The sequence below is a fragment of the Entelurus aequoreus genome, linkage group LG23 (assembly GCF_033978785.1).
Source record: "Entelurus aequoreus isolate RoL-2023_Sb linkage group LG23, RoL_Eaeq_v1.1, whole genome shotgun sequence".
NCBI lineage: Eukaryota > Metazoa > Chordata > Actinopteri > Syngnathiformes > Syngnathidae > Entelurus > Entelurus aequoreus.
Window position 1 is genome coordinate 21,278,327 of NC_084753.1, and position 24,233 is coordinate 21,302,559.

General features: G+C 36.2%; 1 protein-coding gene across 1 annotated transcript in view; it reads left to right on the forward strand.

Annotated features, from left to right (window-relative positions):
* Positions 1 to 24,233, forward strand: part of LOC133640412 (phospholipase B1, membrane-associated-like) — an 80,370-nt gene that overhangs the window by 36,069 nt on the left and 20,068 nt on the right. Inside the window, 18 exon segments of the mRNA XM_062033805.1 lie at positions 869 to 976; positions 1,420 to 1,494; positions 1,579 to 1,650; positions 7,867 to 7,941; positions 8,042 to 8,102; positions 8,222 to 8,280; positions 12,837 to 12,910; positions 12,998 to 13,041; positions 13,110 to 13,218; positions 15,553 to 15,601; positions 15,829 to 15,909; positions 15,993 to 16,058; positions 16,142 to 16,242; positions 17,609 to 17,690; positions 18,097 to 18,201; positions 18,295 to 18,390; positions 23,712 to 23,783; positions 23,862 to 23,939. Coding sequence (XP_061889789.1) covers positions 869 to 976; positions 1,420 to 1,494; positions 1,579 to 1,650; positions 7,867 to 7,941; positions 8,042 to 8,102; positions 8,222 to 8,280; positions 12,837 to 12,910; positions 12,998 to 13,041; positions 13,110 to 13,218; positions 15,553 to 15,601; positions 15,829 to 15,909; positions 15,993 to 16,058; positions 16,142 to 16,242; positions 17,609 to 17,690; positions 18,097 to 18,201; positions 18,295 to 18,390; positions 23,712 to 23,783; positions 23,862 to 23,939 — 1,407 coding nt within the window.

Sequence of the window (24,233 nt, forward strand, 5' to 3'; positions counted from 1 at the left end):
TACAAATAATTCATATTTTAAGATAAAGTAGAATGGGATATACTTTATTTATCCCACAATAGGGAAATTATGTGCAGTGCAGATTCCAATAGTCCACAAAAATAGGATAAAAAAACACATGGATGTAAAAGGGAAACATTAAAGAACACAAAGGACATAAAAACATTAAAAGAGCGCAGAGTTGATGCTGCCTGCTGCGACTTCAGAGGCGCCATGTCTACATACAGCTACAAAGGTAAAGTGTAATTACATTTTTATTGTTAAGAAAATACAGCCCTTCCTCGCCATATTAGCTTTTTTTTGCGGTTTCATCACATTGTGGATTTTTAAAAATAATTTTTTAAAGCATTTTTAACAACATTTTTGCCCTAAATAAAGCATTTCCAAGCATAAAAATGGCAAACTTCACTAAAAATAATCAATTACACAGTAGTATTGGCCACTAGATGAGACCAAACCAATCAACTTACAGTGTTCAGTATTGTGGCCAATGATTGGCCCAGTCTCAGGCAGTATTACTATCTAGTGTAAAGCTGACTAAAGGGTTTTATACCATGTCTAGAGGGCTCTCATCATATTAAAAAAAATATTTAGAAGGTAGTAAACATTTTTTATGCTCTAGCTATAGAAATGTTCAATCAATAATTGATTCTCGGAAATGAAGTTATCGCGGTTATGTCTGGCACCAATTAACACCGATAAACAAGGGATTACTGTACTATCAAACATGCATAGTTATTAATAAAGTTACTAATACTATTGATTGTACTTTTAAAGGTGCTTGAGCATCCTTAAAAACACATTATTTTGGTCTAAACTGCTCAACTAATAAGGTTCAATTTCCCTTCTGACAAATGGCTATGTGTAGGATTCTTTGGACGAGCTCCTGGTGGAGAAGCACTGGTACAGTGACAGGAACGACTTCACCGTCATCTTACAGGATACACCTCTCATCACGCATGTCGTTTCTGCTAATGTGAGTCACCTTTGACACCACGGACATCAACAGAAATGGGAACACAACACGAGCCTAATGGTTCAGACATCTTACTAGCCAATGGTACACATGACCTAAGACTTGTAATACTTATCAGAAATGACTACATCTAACCCAGGGGTGAGCACCATTTACGATCAAACGAGCTATTTTGTCCACTGATAAAAAAAATGGTATGGCGGTGAAGGCAAAATTAGACTATTTTCTTTTGACATGCGTCTTTTTTTGGATGTATGCATGTTATCTTAATGTAGGGTACTCAGCCTTATACATTCATGGCCTTTTACAGTCAGAAATCATAAACCTCTTTAAAAAAACGCACAAAAACGTGTTAAAAGACTCAAGGAGGCTAAAAAACGGGTTGCCACCTCTGATCTAACGTGTTGATAACAGGAGCTAACTGAGCTGTATATTTTGTCCAGATCGGGAAACCTCTCTCTGAGTCCCAAGCGTCACATGAAACTGATAAACTGATGGTGCAGTTGTGGACAAACCTGGTGAGGACCATTGTCAAGACTCAGTCTTCAGACTTTGTTTCTTTACACACAACGCGTCATTGTTGTCTCCGTTATGTCCTTCAGCTGCAGCCCACGAGTGCCAAACATAACACGGACGACGACGGAAACATCATTGCATTGCAATGTCCAACTGAGGTGAGTGTCTATACTTTGTCCCATTCTGCTAGTAGAAATAGTAATCAGTCCCTCCAGGATTTTGTGAGCTTTTTTTGTTGACTGTTGCGGCCTAAAATGCCTGAACTTTATCAGAAAGTTGCGACAAAAGTTGTGATGGTTTGAGTTTTTTTCATTACCATTGAATAAGCGATTTTCGGAATTTGTTATTATTATTTGTTATGATTTTAACAAATTTAACTAATTATAAACTTTATTTTTAGTTTTTAAGTGTGCGTATAGTTTGTAAAACACATGTTGTACCACACAGAGTAGAAAACCTAACCTAAAGCCTCTCTGAGCTCAAATAACTGGACTGTCTTAATAAATTATAACGAGTGCTGTCAAACAATTAAAATAAATCAGATTAATCACACTGTTTGATTTTGATTAACTGCAGTTAATCACAGCAAATTACTTGCTTGCATCATTTTATTCTAAAAAAAGACCCCAATATTTTGACACAAATGCAATCTTATTGTCAGAATGTCATACAGGAACATTTTAAAATGTTTTACTTGAATGCACATCATTTATTTGCTCAAAGTTTGGTAACAGTTATATGTAAAGCTCAGTTGTGGTGTATTTTGAAGTGACATTTGACAGCGAGCACACCAGTCAAGTCGCCTCACTCATCTTTGCACTGACCTATGCATCGACCTAATCCAATGAGGTTCATTAGGTCTTAAAAAAATTATGCAATTTTTAATTCTTATAGCCAGATCTGTGTTAAAGTTAAAGTTAAAGTACCAATGACTGTCACACACACACTAGGTGCTGCAAAATGATTCTCTGCATTTGACCCATCACCCTTGATCACCCCCTGGGAGGTGAGGGCAGCAGTGAGCAGCAGTGGTGGCCGCGCCCGGGAATCATTTTTGGTGATGTAACACCCAATTCCAACCCTTGATGCCGAGTGTCAAGCAGGGAGGTAATGGGTCCCATTTTTATAGTCTTTATATATATATATATATATATATATATATATATATATATATATATATATATATATATATATATATATATATATATATATATATGTATATATATACATATATATATATATATATATGTATATATATATATATATATATATATATATATACGTATATATATATATATATATATATATATATATATATATATATATATATATATATACGTATATATATATATGTATATATATATATATATATATATATATATATATGTATATATATATATATATATATATATATATATATATATATATATATATATATATATATATATATATATATATATATATATATATATATACGTATATATATATACATATATATATATGTACATATATATATATATATATATATATATATATATATATATGTATATATGTATATATATATATATATATATATATATATGTATATATATATATATATATATATATATATATGTATATATGTATATATATATATATATATATATATATATATATATGTATATATGTATATATATATATATATATATATATATATATATATATATATATATATATATGTATATATGTATATATGTATATATATATATATATATATATATATATATATATATATATATATATATATATATATATATGTATATATGTATATATATATATATGTATATATATATATATGTATATATATATATATATATATATATATATATATATATATATATATATGTATATATGTATATATATATATATGTATATATATATATATGTATATATATATATATGTATATATATATATATGTATATATATATATATATGTATATATATGTATATATATATATATATGTATATATGTATATGTATATATATATATATATATGTATATATATATGTATATATATATATATACATATATACATATATATATATATATATATTAGGGCTGGGAATCTTTGGGTGTCCCACGATTCGATTCAGAATCGATTCTTGGGGTCACGATTCGATTCAAAAATCGCTTTTTTTTCAATTCAACACGATTCTCGATTCAAAAACGATTTTTTTTTTTTTTTTTTTAATGAAAACAATACACAACAGTACCATAATAATGCAATACAATTTCAAAACCAAACCCAATTTTGGAGTTCTGAACTTGTGATTTCTTGCAGTGTTAAGTGGTAATATTTCACATTTGTCCCAATTGACTTTATACCCTGATAAACAGCCATATTCAGTGATGACATTATTGATATAGTGTAGAGAGGAGTTAACATGTGACAGGTAGAGAATTATGTCGTCACAATACATCGATAGCTTATTATACTGAGAGCCAATTTTTATAACATGAATATTATTTTCACTTCTTATTTTTGCAGCTAAGGGTTCAATAACCAAATTAAATAATAATCCAGATGCAGGACATCCCTGTTTTACTCCTCTTTTTAACGAAAAAGGTTCTGAAATATGATTATTGGTTTTGACTGATGCCATGGGCCTTGTATAAAGCATCTTAATCCATTGTATAAAATTATCTCCAAATCCAAATTTACGTAATGTGCAAAACATAAATGACCAGTTTATGCGGTCGAATGCCTTCTCCGCATCAACAGTATATACTGCTGTGGGATAAGGGAGACTTCTAGCATAGTAAATAACATTAAACAATTTCCTTGTATTGTCTGAAGATTGTCGACCTTCCATGAAGCCAGTTTGGTCAGTATGAATTAATTTTCCTATTACATTTGATAATCGTGTGGCTAAGATTTTTGCCAAGATTCAAAAGGATTCTCTATTCATTCAATACATAGGATTTCAGCAGGATCTACCCCAGTCTGCTGACATGCAAGCAGAGTAGTAGATTTTTGTAAAAAGTGTTTATATTTGTAAAGGACAATGTTTTATCAACTGATTGCAATAATGTAAATTTGTTTTAACTGTTAAATGAACCAAAAATATGACTTATTTTATCTTTGTGAAAATATTGGACACAGTGTGTTGTCAAGCTTATGAGATGCGATGCAAGTGTAAGCCACTGTGACACTATTGTTCTTTTTAAATTTTTTTTTATAAATGTCTAATGATAATGTCAATGAGAGATTTTTTAATCACTGCTATGTTGAAATTGTAACTAATATTGATACTGTTGTTGATAATATTCATTTTTGTTTCACTACTTTTGGTTTGTTCTGTGTCGTGTTTGTGTCTCCTCTCAATTGCTCTGTTTATTGCAGTTCTGAGTGTTGCTGGGTCGGGTTTGGTTTTGGAATTGGATTGCATTGTTATGGTATTGCTGTGTATTGTTTTGTTGGATTGATTAATTTTAAAAAAAATAAAATAAATAAAAATAGATTTTTAAAAAATGAGAATCGATTCCGAATCGCACAACGTGAGAATCGCGATTCAAATTCGAATCGATTTTTTTCCCACACCCCTAATATATATATATATATTAATCCTGAGTTATTGTTCTTGATCAATTTGAATTTCCATCCATCCATCCATTTACTACCGCTTATTTCCTTCGGGGTCGCGGGGGGCGCTGGAGCCTATCTCAGCTACAATCGGGCGAAAGGCGGGGTACACCCTGGACAAGTCGCCACCTCATCGCAGGGCCAACACAGATAGACAGACAACATTCACACTCACATTCACACACTAGGGCCAATTTTAGTGTTGCCAATCAACTTATCCCCAGGTGCATGTCTTTGGAGGTGGGAGGAAGCCGGAGTACCCGGAGGGAACCCACGCAGTCACGGGGAGAACATGCAAACTCCACACAGAAAGATCCAGAGCCCGGAATTGAACCCCAGACTACTCATATTATTACTTATTTGTTTGTTTAGCATTATTTTTCACTATCATATGGTTCGAGTCGGTCAAAGAATATATATTTTGTTTAAATAAGGATTGCATTTTTTTTCAGGCAATTTTTTTTCTGTTACAGAGTTAAAAACAATGTCCATAACGTTAGTCTTTGTTGTAAGTTGATCCATATTTCTTTTTCTTTAATGTTGATAAGGACACAATGTTATGCAGAGGTGTACAAGTTTATAGACAAATGATACGGCGGAGACTGTGGGGAGAGGTGGCGCTAAAGGTTTTCTTCTTATTTTCTGTTATTTTCATAACAGAAAATAATTGCGAAGCACTGCCATACGGTAAAGAAGCATGTGCGGCCAAAATCAATTGTGTGAATTATCTGCGTTTGTACATGATTAATGACATATTTTTTGTGATCTATTCACATGCAGTATGGCATTGACTTTTGACAGCCCTATTTATAACTAATAATACATCAAATTTATGCAAAGAAAAACCATCAAATTGTTCCTTATGTCCTCTGCTCTGTCGTCCGTACACATTCTCTGTGTATGTTTTACGCTTGAAAAATGTTCTTACTAAGGCTGTCAAATTTAACAAGTTCACTCATGCGATTAATCACAAAAAATAATGAATCACCCAATTTATTTTCATCGCACATGCTTCTTTACTTTAACCGCGGATGGTTAGCTGAAGGGCGGGTTGGGATGCTATGTGCAAAAATGAATCAGGACACTCCCAAGTGTTGGCAATTATCACTTCAAAAAACACCTGACAGGAATTTAGATAAAACCAAGGTCATTTGCATATATTGCAGCAATTAATTATCTTATCGCAGTGGAACAACTTTAAAGAGGTCATATCATAAAAAAAATGGTGTACTTTTAAAACACTTCCTTGTAGTCTACATAACATGTATAAAGGTTCTTCGGTCAAAATGTTGCATAGATTATGTTTTACTGACCATTTTCAAGCCGCTTTCTGATTGTCTCTTCAGAATGCGCCGTTTTGTGAGCAGTCTTATTCATGTGGCTCTACTTCTACGACATCTTCTCCCTGTCCGCCATGTTATAGTTTTTAGCACTTCCGTATTGTCTACTGACGAATATAAATTCAAGCTATACGCTACTTTGTATTATAAATTGCAAGAGTAGAGGATGCATGTGCATGTACGAACCTGTCTGCCCCTCAACAAGAGGATAGAGAAAAAGAAGGAGCTTATTGACTATAGCGTCGAACTACAATGGCGGACTCGCGCAAATATCTTCGGGTAAATCTCTACCATATATGGATATATTTGCTGACGTCACACTCAGGAAAAACGTCACAAATTGGGCAAATTCCAAATAACTCGTTTGGAGGAAGTATTAAGGAAGGCAAGATTGTTTTATAAATATCTCCGCCATGCCTCCGTGGTTTGATATAAAAATTTCAGGACTTAAGCAGTTACCAAATTCACAAAAACCGGTTTCAATAGGTATGAAAAGTTGGTTTTGCGTAGTACATTTAAAAAATATTATCAAAGCAAAACATGTTTTTGAGACAGCCGCTAGCAGTGAACGCTACTAGCAGTGAACGCTACTAGCAGTGAACGACAAGCAACTCTGGTGGAGTATGTACCCGCGGCAATGTTGTCAACAGAAAGTAGCACAAAAAAGTAAAGCCAGGGATTCTCAAACTGTGGTACACGGGCTCCATATAATCCAAAGGATCACTTGATTAAAATGTAGTGTTTTATTTTCCTATTTAAAACACTGTGGTACTGTTCAAACTGTGTGTAATGTTACAGTGGTCAAAAATATTAAATATTCTTCTTAAATAAAACCTCTGCCTTTATTTTAATGAATACGTAGGCCTACTATGCCACTGTATTTTATTGATGGTCATTTCGGTGGTACTTGGAGAGCCAAGTGTTTTCTGAGGTGGCACTTGGTGAAAAAAGTTTGAGAACACCTGAGTTAAGCAATGCTTTTGTAGCCACTGTGATTAATCATGATTAATCCGAATTCAAAAGTGTGATTAATCTGATTTAAACATGTATAATTTGACAGTACTAATTCTAACACACTGCTTCTAGTTTTCTCCTGCTTTCGTGACGAACATTTGTCATCTCTAGCGGGGATTTTTGTTTCAGGCAAAGTTTTAAGGCTGGACATAATTTGTTTGAATTTGTGCGATTGCAATATGGCGAATTCCTGGAGAGAGTGAAAAATAATTGATTAGATTTATCTAGTGCTTGAAGTCCGTGGGTATTCTTTTAGGCTATTTTATATTTAATACTGAGCCAAATGGAAAAAAAACCTAGAAACGTACTGTACGTCTCCTTAATTGACTTAAGTGACAGCTCTTAAAACACTTTATAGATTTGAAAGAAAAACAATTTTTCCTTGCACTTTCAAAGGACCGTCCTTTTGTGAGGACGAAAGGGAACTCGCCTATAAATCACACCAGCAGCGCCTTTCCTCCCGTCCACCCAGTGAGTGAGAGGCTTCGTGTGACTTTAAGCCAACATGAGAGCAGCTTTGTGCGCATGTTTTTTAGTCCTGACTGTGGCTGTGCTGTGTGTGTCTGCTCAGACAACTGGCACTAAGATTCCCTGTGAGGATGGCAGCCCCTCCGACTCCACACCCACGTCGGGTAAGTGAATGCAGCCTCATTGTGAAAAAAATATTCACTTGTCACATAACACTGTTTATGGTCAATGTTAATTAACTACAAATATGCTGTCTTGCTGTTGCACCTTGTGCTTTTATCAGTGCATGAACTCAGGCCAGGAGATATCAGAGTGGTTGCTGCCATAGGAGACTCTCTGACAGTGAGTAAACCTTATTGTAAAGGGAGTTCCATAACAGTAAATACACAACATAATTTCAAATAGTCAACACGATTAATCGTATATTGTGGTAAACAGCCCGCAAAAGCCTGGAAATAATGTGCACCAATAAAGCACTTCATCTTTCTTACTAAACATATTCGTTCTATCAATTTTGACAGAAAATTGCATGTATTTTCGCATGTCTTTCAAACTTAAAAATAATCTGGCCATGCAAAAATATTATATTAACACAGGGGTAAAATGGTAAAATGGTAAATGGGTTGTACTTGTATAGCGCTTTTCTACCTTTTTAAGGAACTCAAAGCGCTTTGACACTATTTCCACATTCACACACACACATTCACACACTGATGGCGGGAGCTGCCATGCACGGCGCTAACCAGGCCCATCAGGAGCAAGGGTGAAGTGTCTTGCTCAAGGACACAACGGACGTGACTAGGATGGTAGAAGGGAGTGTCCAAAGTGCGCACCATGACTCCAGTTTTGTTGGCATATTGTTGGATAAAAAATAACAGTAAAACTATGGGGAAAAAAAAGCAAAAATGTGTGATGTAAAGCTAAAAAAGCTGAAAATGTGATACTAATAACTAAAAAGTCAATATATGAGGGCCATTTTTACTTTTTTTTATATTTCATCAAAAAAAAAAGATTAAAAAAGGACATTACACATATTTATTCTGGTTAGCTTTGTTAAAAGTGACAGTGCATTATTATTATTATTATAGTATCAAAAGTTCAGCTTCCCATTATTACATTCATGTCTTTTTTTTTATAATATAACATTTTTGTTATATTTTTTTAATCTGTGCAATAATTACCGTATTTTCAGGACTATAAATCGCCCCCACTAAATTTTAAGAAGAAAAATATGTTTTCATATATTAGCCAAACCGGACTATAGGCAGCAGATATATACACCGGTAAGTAGTGAAATTAGATATTTACATGGAAAGAACTTGTAATTGTTTCTAAACAGTGCCTGTAACACGGCAGTAAAACAGCTGATTAAACAAAACATAAAAGTTGTTGGTCTTTATTCATCCTTTATGAGATGAATGCAATATTCTTCTTTTTTAATACGGTTCAAGATGTTTATCAGGATTATTTTTCCTTGTTCTTTGTAAACACTTCAGTTTGAACAGTTTTTTAAAGTGGTTAATGTTAGTACATTGATTTATTTGCTTGATCCATTTCATAAAGGAAAATCTATATAGACTAGTCGCACCTTTATATAGGCCGCAGGTTTCAACGCTAGGGGAAAAAAAAGCAGCAGCTCATAGTCCTGAAAATACAGTAATACTAACACACTTGCCATCTACAACACAAAGCTGACACTTAAGTTTTGTCTTTAAACATATGTAATGTATGTTCATAGCACTTTTCTTACAAAATAAAATATATCGAAATGGTTCCCACATACATTGAGTTTCTAGTAGGTGGCCCTTGCTGGAAAAGGTTGTGACACCTTTGTATTATTAACATATACTCCCAAACATTTTAAACATCTAAAATAAAATGCTTGTCCCCCTGAGTTACGGTTTTAGTACATTATCCATCAATTTGTACATGAAATTGTGAGTTAATATAATGAGATTATACATTAATTACAATGTTGCCTTCAATGAAATTGAGTTTGACACCCCTGCTCTAGTTGTTTGATGTTTTCATGCGAATATTTTTCATAATTTTTTTTCTTTCATTTAAGTCTATCAATTATTAAATGACGTCATGAAAAGTATAATCAAATAGATGCTGCTGTTAAAGTGGTTTGAGCAAAAATACAAAATGTTAATTCAGCCTGGCAGCATCAAACCCAGCATCAAACACATGTTCAAGCAACTAAGGCTTCATAATGCCATCAAAGCTCGCCTTTAAGCATTCACACACAGCGGCAACATTCTGGAACCAGGATGAGGTAATAGAAAAAAGGTTAAAATATAATACATCTATTTGTGGCAGCATTGGACAAAGTCATGTTTAAGTTTGGCGTGTTCAAGGAACCTTGATTAAAGTTCGAAACAAAGACGTCACTAGTTTTTAATTACAGGGGATGCTTTACTTACAGTAGACGCACTAATGACAATAATAATGATTATTATGATTGATAATATCCCGTCATGATAATCCATTAATCAGATAGTGTGAAGTGAAGTGAATTATATTTATATAGCGCTTTTCTCTAGTGACTCAAAGCGCTTTACATAGTGAAACCCAATATCTAAGTTACATTTAAACCAATGTGGGTGGCACTGGGAGCAGGTGGGTAAAGTGTCTTGCCCAAGGACACAACGGCAGTGACTAAGATGGCAGAAGCTGGGATCGAACCTGGAACCCTCAAGTTGCTGGCAAGGCCACTCTACCAACCGAGCTATACCACCCTCAGATAATCCAGGGGTGTCCACAGTGCGACCTTTCTAAAAATACTATTGCAAAAAAAGACAATGTTGATGGTAAAAACTAGGGATGCATAATGTATTTGTTTTCAACTCGGTACTGATACAGATAGCTTCCTGCTTTTCAAGAACGATGCTGATAACCAATCTGAGATCTGCCCGGAGTTCCGAAAGACTGGATGCTGCGGGGCTCTCTTGGTTGACAAGACTCTGCAGCATTGCCTTTGGATTGGCAGACCGGGGTGGTGGTTCCTCTCTTTAAGAAGGGGAACCGGAGGATGTGTTCCAACTATCGTGAAGGTCTATTTAGGTGTACTGGAGAAGAGGCTACGCCGGATAGTAAAACCTCGATTTCAGGAGGAGCAGTGTGGTTTTTGTCCTGGTCGCTGAACTGTGGACCAGCTATGGGCTTTCGACAGGGTCCTTGAAGGTGCATGGGAGTTTGGCCAACCAGTCTACATGTGCTTTGTGGACTTGGAGAAGGCCTCCGATCGTGTCCCTCGGGAAGTCTTGTGTATAGTGCTCAGAGAGTATGGGGTATTAGACTGTCTGATTGTGGCGGTCAGCTCCCTGTACGATCATTGTCAGAGCTTGGTCCGCATTGCCGGCAGTAAGTCGGATCAGTTTCCAGTGAGGGTTGGACTCGGCCAGGGCTGCCCTTTTTTCAGCGATTCTGTTCATAACTTTTATGGACAAAATTTCTAGGCGCAGTCAGGGCGTTGAGGGGATCCGGTTTGGTTAGGTCTCTGCTTTTTGCATCTGATGTGGTTCTGATGGCTTCATCTGGCCAGGACCTTCAGCTCTCACTGGATCGGTTCGCAGCCGAGTGTGAAGCGAATGGGATGAGAATCAGCAACTCCAAGTCCGAGTCCATGGTTCTCGCTTGGAAAAGGATGGAGTGCCATCTCCGGGTTGGGGGAGGGGATCTTGCCCCAAGTGGAGGAGTTCAAGTACCTCGGAGTCTTGTTCACGAGTGAGGAAAGAGTGGATCATGAGATTTACAGCCGGATCAGTGCAGCGTCTGCAGTGATCTGGACCCTGCATCGATCCTTTGTGGTGAAGGAGCTGAACCGCGAGGCAAAGCTCTCAAATTACCGGTTGATCTACATACCCATCCTCACCTATGGTCATGAGCTTTGGGTTATGACCGAAAGAACAAGATCACGGTTAAAAGCGGCCAAAATGAATTTTCTCCGTCGGGTGGCGGGGCTCTCCCTTAGAGATAGGGTGAGAGGCTCTGTCGATCGGAAAGGCGCTCAAAGTAAAGCCGCAGCTCCTCTACATCGAAAGGAGACAGATTAGGTGGTTCGGGCATCTGGTCAGGATGCCCCCCAGATGCCTCCATGGAGAGGTGTTTAGGGCACGTCCAACTGGTAGGAGGCCACGGGGAAGACAGGACACGTTGGGGAGATTATGTCTCCCGTCTGGCATGGGATGATGTGGCTGGGGAGCGGGAACTCTGGGCTTCTCTTCTTAGGCTGCTGCCCCCGCAATCCGATCTCAAATAAGCGGAAGAAGATGGATGGATGGATGGATGGATATGTATCATGCACCATTACTAATAACACAAAGATGACATTTTTTTCAATGTGCGGCCCTTAGTGAAAGAAGTTGAGACACCTGTGAGCTATGAAAAAAATGGAAACTTGACATATTTATATATTTTATAAAATTACATATTACATTTATAAATTATGTATATATTTACGTATTTATATTTAAGTGAACAATGACAGGATGTATGATTATTAAAACTCACATTCTGGCTTTGTCAATTAGCAAATGTTTTGTGCATGTAAACACACTAAGTGTGTACGTGGGTTGGTGATGTTAGGTTTACGGTTGGGGCCCCTCAGTCTTAATACTAATAATAAATACAATTTAAGACCAAAATGGAGCCACAAACAAATTATTTTGTTTAGAATATTAGTATGTGGAATTACAATATAGAACAAACTATGCATAGAATGCAATGTACTATATGAAATGAGCCAGTTTAAGAAAGACACTTATCACCCAAGCTCGGCTTCTTCCTACTCATTTGGGATATGATGTTGTTTTGCACTCAAGATTCAAAATTATTTTTACCTTAATCTAAATAAACCCTTTGATGTGTGATATTAAAAGAATGTTTGTTTTCAGGCGGGGAACGGCATTGGATCGAGTCAAACAAACATTGTAGATGTCCTAACTCAGTACAGAGGTTTATCATGGAGGTGCCTCAAACTTAACGTCACTAAAACCAAATATTTTATACCCTCTTTCGGATGCAAATGAACATCATATTTTATTTTCTTGTCTAGTATCGGCGGCGATGGAAACCTCACAACCGTCACAACTCTGCCCAGTAAGTATTTTGGGGGATTTATCCGAAAGCTGCACAAGAAATAAAACTATATTTGTATGTTCTCATAGATATTTTGAAGCATTTTAATCCCAACGTGACGGGCTACTCTGTTGGAAAAGGGAAAGAGCACACACCTCAGGCCTTTTTCAACCAGGCTGTTCAAGGAGCAAAAAGCAAGTAAGTCCTCCCGAGTGCAGATATTACTTTAATTATTGTTTTATTTTATTTAATAAGCCTTCAATGAGTAACTAAATAGTGGTAGTTAATAGTTCAAGAGCCCCCATTACATGTTGATACGTTACAATCGGCCAAGTATATCGAGCTGTGTCCGCACATTAAAAAAAAAAAAAATCCGTCGGCAGGTCTTTCATAATGCTTGTGAACGATAAGCAAAATTCCAAAAAAAGGTGCAGTTCCCCTTTAAGTTTAAGTCGCGACCACTTTAGGTCTAAGTCACGCCAACTCTAAGTCGCATCCACTCAAAAACGTGCCCACAGGGGTGATGACAACTGAAGTGAAGAGTGTCTTAAACAGAAGTGAAGCTGGAGAGACAATACATAGGACGGAAATCAGAAATAAATAAAAACAAATACTGCTGAAAATAAGTTAACGTTACTGTTAGGGTTAGGATTGGGGATTGGGTTTAGGGTTGTACATATTCAGTCAAAAAAGTAATACATTCAACAATCGATATAAAAACAACCAATGGTGTGTTGTAGCCATTTTGGATCACGTTACAAATCAAGTGTCCCCTCTCGCATTGTCAGCGCCACTGTGGTCCTCTTTAAAACAGTTCACTTTCGAGAGGTCATATTATTTTTTTCTACATTTAAAACACTTCTTTGTGGTCCTCATAATAAACAATGGTGGTTCTTTGGTCAACATTTTGCATAGGTTACGTTTTACAGACTGTTTTCAAGCCGCTTTCTGACAGCCTCTTCAGAATGCACGGTTTGGTAGGCTGTCTCATTTACGTGGTTCTACTTAGACGAAGTGGAACCCGCTGTGGTTTCCACAGCGAAACTCTTGATAGATATAAATTAGAACCATACTCTACTTTGCATTAGAAATGGCAACAGCGGAGGATGAATGCCCCACAACAACAAAAAAGGCGCTTATTGGCAACAGGCTACAATGGCGTGCAGGTTTTTGGGACTTACGCATATCCCAAACGCATATCCCAAATTCACAACGGGTAAAAAAAGTTGGTTTTGCATAATACGGTAAAACAAAAAGTCAGAGAATATTTCTCCTAAAGTGTGCCATTGTGGGGTCCTTATACACACACACCATAATAATACCCGTATGTTGAAGCACAGTACGTCTGAGTAGCTGTAATTGTCCCGACAATCCCATCAAGCTTCGTAGCTTACCGAAGTCAAACTAAAACATTTTGACAGATTTTTGAGTGCCGTCAGTAAGGTTATATATTCTCAATGAAAGTTTTGGTCTTGCTTGCTAGCGTAATTTATTCAACAACAGGCGTCAATCTGCAGTCCACACATCTCTTATGTGTGACTGCCATCCACTGGTCACACTTACATTACAGCATGTACGACATAAAATGAGTTCAAGGTTAGTAAGGACAACCAGACTTACTATGTAAATAAAGCGCACCGCACCAGGTTACATTTTCATGGCCGTTGCCTTGGACACACATTTTCAGTATCGTTTTTTTCGGACTATAAGGAGAATTAAAAATCACAGTGCACTGTTTAGTCCGAAAAAAATGGTACTGAAAATGTCTGTCCAAGGCCACGGCCAAAAAATGTGTAACATTTCATCCAGAAAAAAAACTCCACTATGGTCAGATAGTATCATACTAACAATGGTATATCCATACCGTAAGTGTACTCTTGCCCCTGATGCCATCTGTGGGGACTTCACACTTGTAGTGACAACACTGCATGAAGTTGATTGATCTTATTGAACCCCTTTAAGGTATAATTTATAGAAAACTGCATAAAAAATTTGAAGTTATAGGGAATTAGTTTTTCTTTTTATTAATTAATGAAATAATTGAATAATTAATTAGATTTATTGGAAATAGGTTGTTTTTGGATTGCCTTTTCAAATTTCTAATTTAGAAAATTGTAGGAAATATGGAAGTTATAGCAATTTTTCTGTAATCCCAACGTTGCAAATTAACTAAAGATAATAAATTAATGAATCAAGTTTTAATTTTTTTCATTATATGGGTCACACATTTCTTTATTGTCTTTAATGAATAATTTAAGACAAAAAAGCCATTTAGTCTTGAATTAAAATGTGTAGCTCCCTTACCATTGAAAAGTTGTTTGCCATGGTATCAATTGCTTTGAGACACTTTGCATTTTAATTTTTTTGTCACGTACCTATTACATGCATTTAGACAATTTTATTATCAAAATTCAGATGACTTTGATATAACAATCATAAAATCTGTATTAATAATCAAAATAATAGAAATAAATAAATAAAAATGATTTCAATATTATATTATATTAAATATGTTAATTATGTGTTAAATAGAGACCTGCTAAAACAAGCGCACGCCCTGGTGGCCAGGATGAAGAACTCTGTAAGTACACCAGTCTGTTTTAATATTATTATTATTATTATTCTGTGTCTGATAAAATATTCTTAAATGAACAAAATGTCTTTTTCAAATAAAAAAGTAATTTTTCTTGACTTGGCTTACCTGTGATCCTACTGAAGATAAGTGGTATAAAAAGTAAACAACAGTAAACAAACACATAAAAAAGAAAAAAAGGAGAAAAGTAGAGCATAAACAATTCTTCCATGCAGACCATCAACTTTGAATCCGATTGGAAGGTGATCACTGTTTTTATCGGTGGAAATGACATATGTGATCACTGCCAAAATTCTGTGAGTATTTATGACCTATTTGGATCCAAAAGAAATTGCTTCAAAGAAAATGTTTCATATTTTGTTCATTTATTTTTTTACAGCTATTTTTTTCCGTGGAGAATTATGTCAACAAGATCCAAGAAAGTCTGGATTATCTACACAAAGAGGTACTGTAAAACACACGCAATGGCATAATTTCTATTCTAGCATGGTTATGTGTGTTGATATTGGCTGTGTTCATCTTTGCCAGGTGCCCCGGGCCCTGGTCAACTTAATAGAACCCATCCACATTACCCCTCTCCGAAAATTGCACATTAATGCCACGTTGAAATGCCCAACCTGGCTAGTCCAGTGAGTACAAAGTTTTAAGCCATAGTATGTAAAAGTGGACTTCAAAGAAGTATCATAAATCTCTGCATTCTATACTGGTTTGTAATAAGCACAATGTTGTTGTTGTACAATGGCATAAGCACATGCGGTTGTTTGGGACTAAAATGATTAGGAGACACTTGATTATGGCGACCAATCACTCTAGTTGTGGTCGTGCTCTGCAGGTGTTTTCTTGGTCTACTTTCATGGACTGATGGCCTCAAGGATACAATTATAATTTGTTTCTGCTAAATTTTATTTAGCAGTGGGTCAACATGTCCTTTGCAATAGTTTAGTTTGGTTCAGCAGCATTCAAAAGCCGATAAAGATAATTGCTAATTTAGCATCGCTTCGAACTCCATTATCATGACAGCTTTACAGTCATATTTCTAAAACAACCAGACTATTTACAAAATTATAGTGTTTAAAGTATATTACTTAATTTTTATATATTTCTTTCCATTTATTGTGTCTTGTGTACTTTTGCAATTAATGCCGACACAGCATAGCAATTTTGAATTGGCTTCACTGCGCTGGAAGATATCGAACATTTTTATTCCCCCTTGCAGCAATCAACCTTTTTTTTATCTTTTCATATGAACTTTGAACATTATCTGGAATATAAACAAATGATATTGAACAACTGAATTGTAGTTGTCAATGTAGTCTGTTTATTGTTCATACGTGATTATTTATAGGAAACAAAAATCTTTACATGTAAAATATTCTTAATACATGATTTCTTAATATCTAATTTTAAACCTACTTTAACTGCATTTGTGTTGATTGTCTCATATGCACACACTCCCATAGTCAAATCTATTTCTGGTTGCCAACAGTAATAGAGTAATCAGTTTTTTATCGCTGTTAATTGGCTCCGGAAATGAGCTTCTGCCAAGTAGGAATTACAGAGGACCCTCTATTTACCAACTCCTCTTTTTGTGAACTTTTCAATGTACGAACTATTAGATCAAGCAAAGTATGCCTCTGATTGCGAATCATGACTCTGTGGAACGCTTCACTCATTCCTTTGTGCTTGCTCATAATGAAGAGCTTGGCAAAGCTTTATACCAAAGCAAGTTTATTATAATTGTGATGAGAACAATTTTTTCGAGAAAAAGATGCCAAAGCGGACTTATATCACAGCGGAGGAAACTACACTATCTCTGGTTCACGGCCATACTGAAGTCAACCCTACAGCCCCCTAGCATGTTACATAATACTATTAAAGACTATACTTTATACCTTCTAATTTTCCGTCAACTTGCTCAGTATCATCAAGCATTTCACTGGTTTAAATCTGAATGTCATTATTTGTTTTAATAATTACATGTTGTCTCTTTTCTAGAATAATGTGTCCTTGCGTTGTCTTACCAAAGCCCTCTTCGACAGCTTTGAAAAAGGTGGAAGAGCTGAACAGTAAATATCAGGTAAGACAGACCAGGAAGTTACAGGAAGTTGTTGTGTCAATATAGTCCTTCTCAAATAGTGGGTTGGGCCAGGCGTACTAAAATATAACAAAGCGTATGCAAGTGACGCTTGGCTTTAGTGCGACTACAGTGTGGGAGACAAAGAAAGACTTTGCTTTAAAGTTAATAATGGTACAATGTTATGCACAGGTGTACTTATAACAATTTTATACACACATACTGTAGGGGGTGGCGGCGCAAAATATTTTCTTCTTCCTCGGGAGGGCGTAACAGAAAATAATTGAGAAGCACTGTATTAATAAAGGCTACATTGAGATGTTAAATGCAGAGGGTAATTTCCCCACACCTAGTGTGTGTGTGACTATCAGTGGTACTTTAACTTTACTGAACACCCTCTGTCCCACAGCTGGTACTGAATGAACTTGTCGAGTCAAAACGTTACGACACTCGCCTTGACTTCACTGTGGTCATCCAGCCTTTTTTCAGAGAAATAATCGTTCCCAAACTACCGGTGAGTAATACATCCATACATGTTCAATATATATATATATATATGTATGTGTACAGTACGTATAGTAAAGGACTCACTGTTGAAAACTCACAGGATGGCCGCGTAGATCGCTCTTTCTTCAGTGCCGACTGTTTTCATCTCAGCCAGAGAGCCCAGACTCAGATGGCTCGCGCCCTGTGGAACAACATGGTAAATATCAAACTACTACACGACAATGCATATACTAGCGATGTAATGATTAACGCTATTAATGATAAAGCGCAGTAAAACCAACGGTTAGTATTATTACCGTTTTAAATTATGATCAGCGTGTAACTGTGATTAATAACCCCATTTTGATAAACTCACAGACCGGTGATACTGCGCATTTACAGGGTTACCAATTCCCTGACTGGGCTCCTGTTTTTAGAAAAAAGTTTAAATTCAAACAATTAAGCATCTCCAATACAATATACTCATATGCATTTAAAACCAAAACAATAGTAACATTTTTAAAAAAGAAACATGGTGTGTCCTGCCCCATCACTCATATAATCTGATTTCCAATCATCAATACAATACATAATCACCTGATATATTAGTTAGTAATAAGTATATTAATACATCAATCAATCAATCAATCAATGTTTATTTATATAGCCCTAAATCACAAGTGTCTCAAAGGGCTGTACAACATGTTATAGATCATTTAATTTATAAGTACTAGGGATAGATACATACATTTTAACCGATACAACATCATTTCCTGGTACATGGGAATCAACCTTTACTCAACTGTACCAATTTTTGGTACTTTTGTGTGTGTTGATAAAAATTGTTTTTAATAATAAAATCTCATTTTAAAATGAGCTGATTATGATACATTCTGTCCAGTTGTTATATCTGTTATATAATTTTTGATTCTTAATGACAGTCCAAGATGTGAGTTGACAATAGTGCATAGTTTATGGTGTGTGTGATGGCTACTCAGTTCAGTCTTTTCCTGCAGAGTCTTTTGTTGCGCCCTAAAAAGTGTTAATACTGTTAGGCCCCTTCTACACTAAGGTTATCCAGGGTAAATCACACCTAACCTTATCCTTGTCCACACACACACAATGGTATTTTAAGACTCCCTCCCCCCTCCGTCAGCCGGCACAACACAACCTAATACGCATGTGCGGAAAATGCGCACGTCATAGTCACCTCCAGTGTTGCTTCGTGTGCAAGTTCTTACATTTTACTTATCTGAACAATATCCAGTGTTGTGGTATTTCAATTAACTGGAATCCAGTGTGCCGGGGGGCCCTAATGTAGTGAATCACACCTGAGCCATCATAAATTAATCAAATCTTTATTAGACACGTGAAAGTACACAATGTGACAAATAACATTTTACATCAATCAATCTATGGATTTGGATATCTGGTCAGGACACTCACTCTTTTGCCTTCCATTCGTTTTTGGTGACTTTATACACTACCGTTCAAAAGTTTGGGGTCACGTTGAAATGTCCTTATTTTTGAAGGAAAAGCACTGTACTTTTCAATGAAGATAACTTTAAACTAGTCTTAACTTTAAAGAAATACACTCTATACATTGCTAATGTGGTAAATTACTATTCTAGCTGCAAATGTCTGGTTTTTGGTGCAATATCTACATAGGTGTATAGAGGCCCATTTCCAGCAACTATCACTCCAGTGTTCTAATGGTACAATGTGTTTGCTCATTGGCTCAGAAGGCTAATTGATGATTAGAAAACCCTTGTGCAATCATGTTCACACATCTGAAAACAGTTTAGCTCGTTACAGAAGCTACAAAACTGACCTTCCTTTGAGCAGATTGAGTTTCTGGAGCATCACATTTGTGGGGTCAATTAAACGCTCAAAATGGCCAGAAAAAGAGAACTTTCATCTGAAACTCTACAATCTATTCTTGTTCTTAGAAATGAAGGCTATTCCACAAAATTGTTTGGGTGACCCCAAACTTTTAAACGGTAGTGTATATTCTGGACCTAGACGTTGAGTCGGCGACATACATGGCGGACAATAACTGATACAGTCTGCTTTGCCAGTCCAAAAGCATTCGCTGTTTTCCGTAGTCTTCCCTCGACGGCCAGGTAATACAAAGCACACGCTACTTTTTTTTTTTAATCACATCCACGGGAGCCCGCATTCTCGTTGTCTCTCCTTCGACAAATGGACAAAGTTTTTCGGTAAGTATAATTACAGCTGAACTGGACATTCGAAAGTTCTCTTGCTGTCTGAGAAGTCCGAAATAGCTGCAAATGCTTTCTCTTAAGGTATTCATGTGTGATTTCCACAAGCGTCTGTCCAGATGGAAGGAGAAACACGGGCATGTCTGGATGACTCGCCTCCATATTTCAAGTGGTTAGCTCCGAGTTACGAAACTGCTTTATTATGAAGCTGGCTGTGGCGCGTTCTTTCTGACGTCACTTCCTGTGTGGGGCGCGGTCTTTCTGGCGTCACTTCCTCTCCGAACTCAGTTTGTAAACGATTAATGAGTCCATACAAAGCTAAGAGCCAGTGATTCAAGAATTACCATGTAAAAAATTGTCCGAGGAGGGGGACCTTAAACGATAGTTTAGTGTGGCTGAAACGGGGCTTAGGCTAAATAATTATTCGTTTAAGGGGTTATCCGGCTTAGTGTAGACGTAGCCTTAGTATTGTACTTATTACAGACTAGCCATTTCATTGTAACATCCATCTTAGTGGTAGATTTAATTAACAAATTGGGAGGTGTTGGTAGGTAAAATTGCTAATGCTAATCAATAGCATGTCAATAGCAAAGTTAATGTATATTAGCATAAAGCTAGCCCGTTTTTGGAAAAATGGAGCGTTACTTTACTTACGTTGGAGCGTTTTTTGAGTCAATGTTTTAGTTCGCATTGAACATTGCAACATTACCTAGAGGTAGTTCGGCTAAGTCCGCTCCCAGTGCTACTGGAGTGATTGCCAAGTGCGAGTCAGCAATCGGATGTGACGTCACGCGCAACCCAGATACCGTAAAATGGCGCCATTGGATTTTACGTGAATCGGACGATGCCCGGTAGGACCGGTGGGATTCGGTCAGTCCCAAAGAAGTACTGGATTCCGAACCCATCCCTAATATGTACACATAATAATAAAGTCACGATCATTTCATCAAACTTAGTTTGTATGAATATGCATACCCCCTTACGTTATTTAATGTTTCCTCCCTTTCGTTGTACCTATGAAAAATATAATTGTTGTATTTTTATTTTTTAAATTGAATGTTTTGCTTTATTTCCTCCTCTAATTGATTACGCTGAGTCACCCCACAAAGCGATACGCACATACTTTTTTAAGAATTGTGGTACCACAAAGGTGCAGGTTATTTATTGCTTTAAATATTACTTGCACAGTTCTGAATTTCACCAGATCCATCAATTTAATTATTTGTGATTCACAGCGCTTCACTTTTTCCACATTTTGTTTTGTTAGTCTTATACCAAAATGGAATACATTCATTTTAGTCCTCAAAATTCCACACTCAAAACCCCACTTTGTGAAAAGTACTTTTTAAATGCTTTTGCAAATACATTGAAAATAAAAAAAATAAATCACATGTAAGTAATGAGTTTTTGCCATGCAGTTTATACTGTTTCAACTGATCATCCATGAGATGTTCCTACAGCTTAACTGGAGCCCACCTGTGGTAAATTCAGTTGATTGGACATGAGTTGGAAAGGTACTTGCCTATCGTTATGCATATAAGGTCCCACACTTGGCAGTGCATGGCAGAGCAAAAACCAAGCATGAAGTCGAAGGAATTGTTGGTAGACCTCGGAAATAGGATCGTCTCGAGGCACAAATCTGGGGAAGGGTACAGAAAAAGATCTGCTGCCTTGAAGGCTCCAATGACCACAGTGGCCTCTATTGTCTGTAAATGAAAGAAGTTTGTAACCATCATTGAACTGGCCGGCCGACGAAACTGAGCGATCGGGAGAGAAGGGCCCTAGTCAGGGAGGTGACCAAGAACCTGATGGTCACTCTTTCAGAGCTACAGCATTCCTGGCAGCTCGCCTGGAGCTTGCCTAAATGCACCTGAAAGACTTTCAGCCATGATAAACAAATTTCTCTGGTCTGATGAAACGAATGTTGAACTCTTTGGCGTGAAAGCAAGTCATGTTTGGAGGAAACCAGGCCAATACCATCACTATAGTGAAGCATGGTGGTAGCAGCATCATGCTGTGGGGATGTTTTTCAGCGACAGGAACTGGGAGACTATAGTCAGGATAGAGGGAAAGATAAATGCAGCAATGTTCAGAAACATTCCTCGATGAAAATCTGCTGCAGAGCGCTCTTAAACTAAGACTGGCAACGATTCATGTTTCAGCAGGACAACGACTCTAAGCACACAGCCAATGTATCAAAAGAATGGTTTCATGACAACTCTTGTCAATGTCTTTGAGTGGCCCAACTAGAGCCTAGACTTTAATTCAATTGAACATCGACACTTCCCATCCAACCTGATGGAGCTTGAAAGGTGCTGCAAAGAGGAATGGGCGAAACTGCCCAAAGATAGGGGTGCCAAGTTTGTGGCATCGTATTAAAAAAAACTTCAGGCTATAATTGCTGCCAAAGGTGCATCAACAAAGTATTGCGCAAAAGCTGTGAATACTTATGCACCTGTGATTTCTTAGTTTTATATTTTAATTTGCTAAAACCTTCAAAAACTATTTCACATTCACATTAATTGGCTATTGTGTGTGGAATTTTGAGGGCAAAAATTAATGTATTTCTTTTTGGAATGAAGCTGTAACACAACAAAATGTGGAAAATGTGAAGCACTGTGAATAATTTCCCGATGCATGGTTGTTGCTCAGACAGCATTGTGTTTATATAATTTTCATGTTAGCATTTAAGATAGTAAGTGCAGTTATCAATCAGTTTTTCCACAATTTTGATATTAAAACGGGAATACTAACCATCGGGAGTTTTAACGTGGTTATCATTAATACCGTTTGTCAGTTCTTCCATAGTCATAATCATTGAATAATTTATAATCTTGCCTGATAATGAATATAATAATACAGGAAAATACTTTTTTCAAATACAATTGTTTTTAGAACTAAATGCAACCATACAAAACAATGTATTAGCATAAAACATCATTCAAATAACTCCTCATTACATTTAACCACACACAATTATTTAAGAAGAAATTACTAGTGCAAAATAACAAAAATGCAACAATATAACGAAAGTGTAAACATGCAAATGACAACAAAACAAATAACTTTCATTGCAGGCAGATATTAGTGAACAATAAAGTCAGCAGTAAGGGAACAGAGAAGGTTTGAAACAATGAATGGTAACATACGATCGCCGGTGGTGTTCTGGTCTTATTTTTTTGGTTTAAAATGTTTTTATTGTTGTGCAAGTTGCAAACAGCCCCTTTAACCTGAGTTTGTTTGTGTGCATTTCTGGCTCGCCACACTATGTTTTGTTCGAAGATGGTAAACGCTTGTCACTCGACTGTTTTCCCAGCTGGAACCTTTGGGAAATAAAACATCCCTACAGGATTTTTCCACAGATATTGAACTGATATGTCCGAGCGAGGTAAGTCAGTTGGTTGATGAATTTGATGTGCTTCTATTGACTCAGTGTGTGATGTATTTTTTTTTACTTTGTTGACAGACTTCACCATATTTTCGGACATATCACAACAGCAATTATACATATGTTGGTCCTTCACCGACACCAGCACCTAATAAAGTAAGTATCACATACAATACTATTTTTATATACCTCCTTAATGCCGTGCTATGATTTTTTACAAACACTCCCGAATTGAATTACTATTGAGAACTTCATAATATTTATGTATCTATCGGTACAACTCAGAGTTATATTCTTTATATAATCGCCTTATCAAAGTAGACTAAAGTAAAATGAGCTGTGATAACAACTACTAAAGTCCATTTTCAACATTTAAACAACCCTGTTCAGTGATTCTCAAAACACAGGAAAAGGTGCAAATAATTAAATTAGTTTTGCATGTTTATAGAG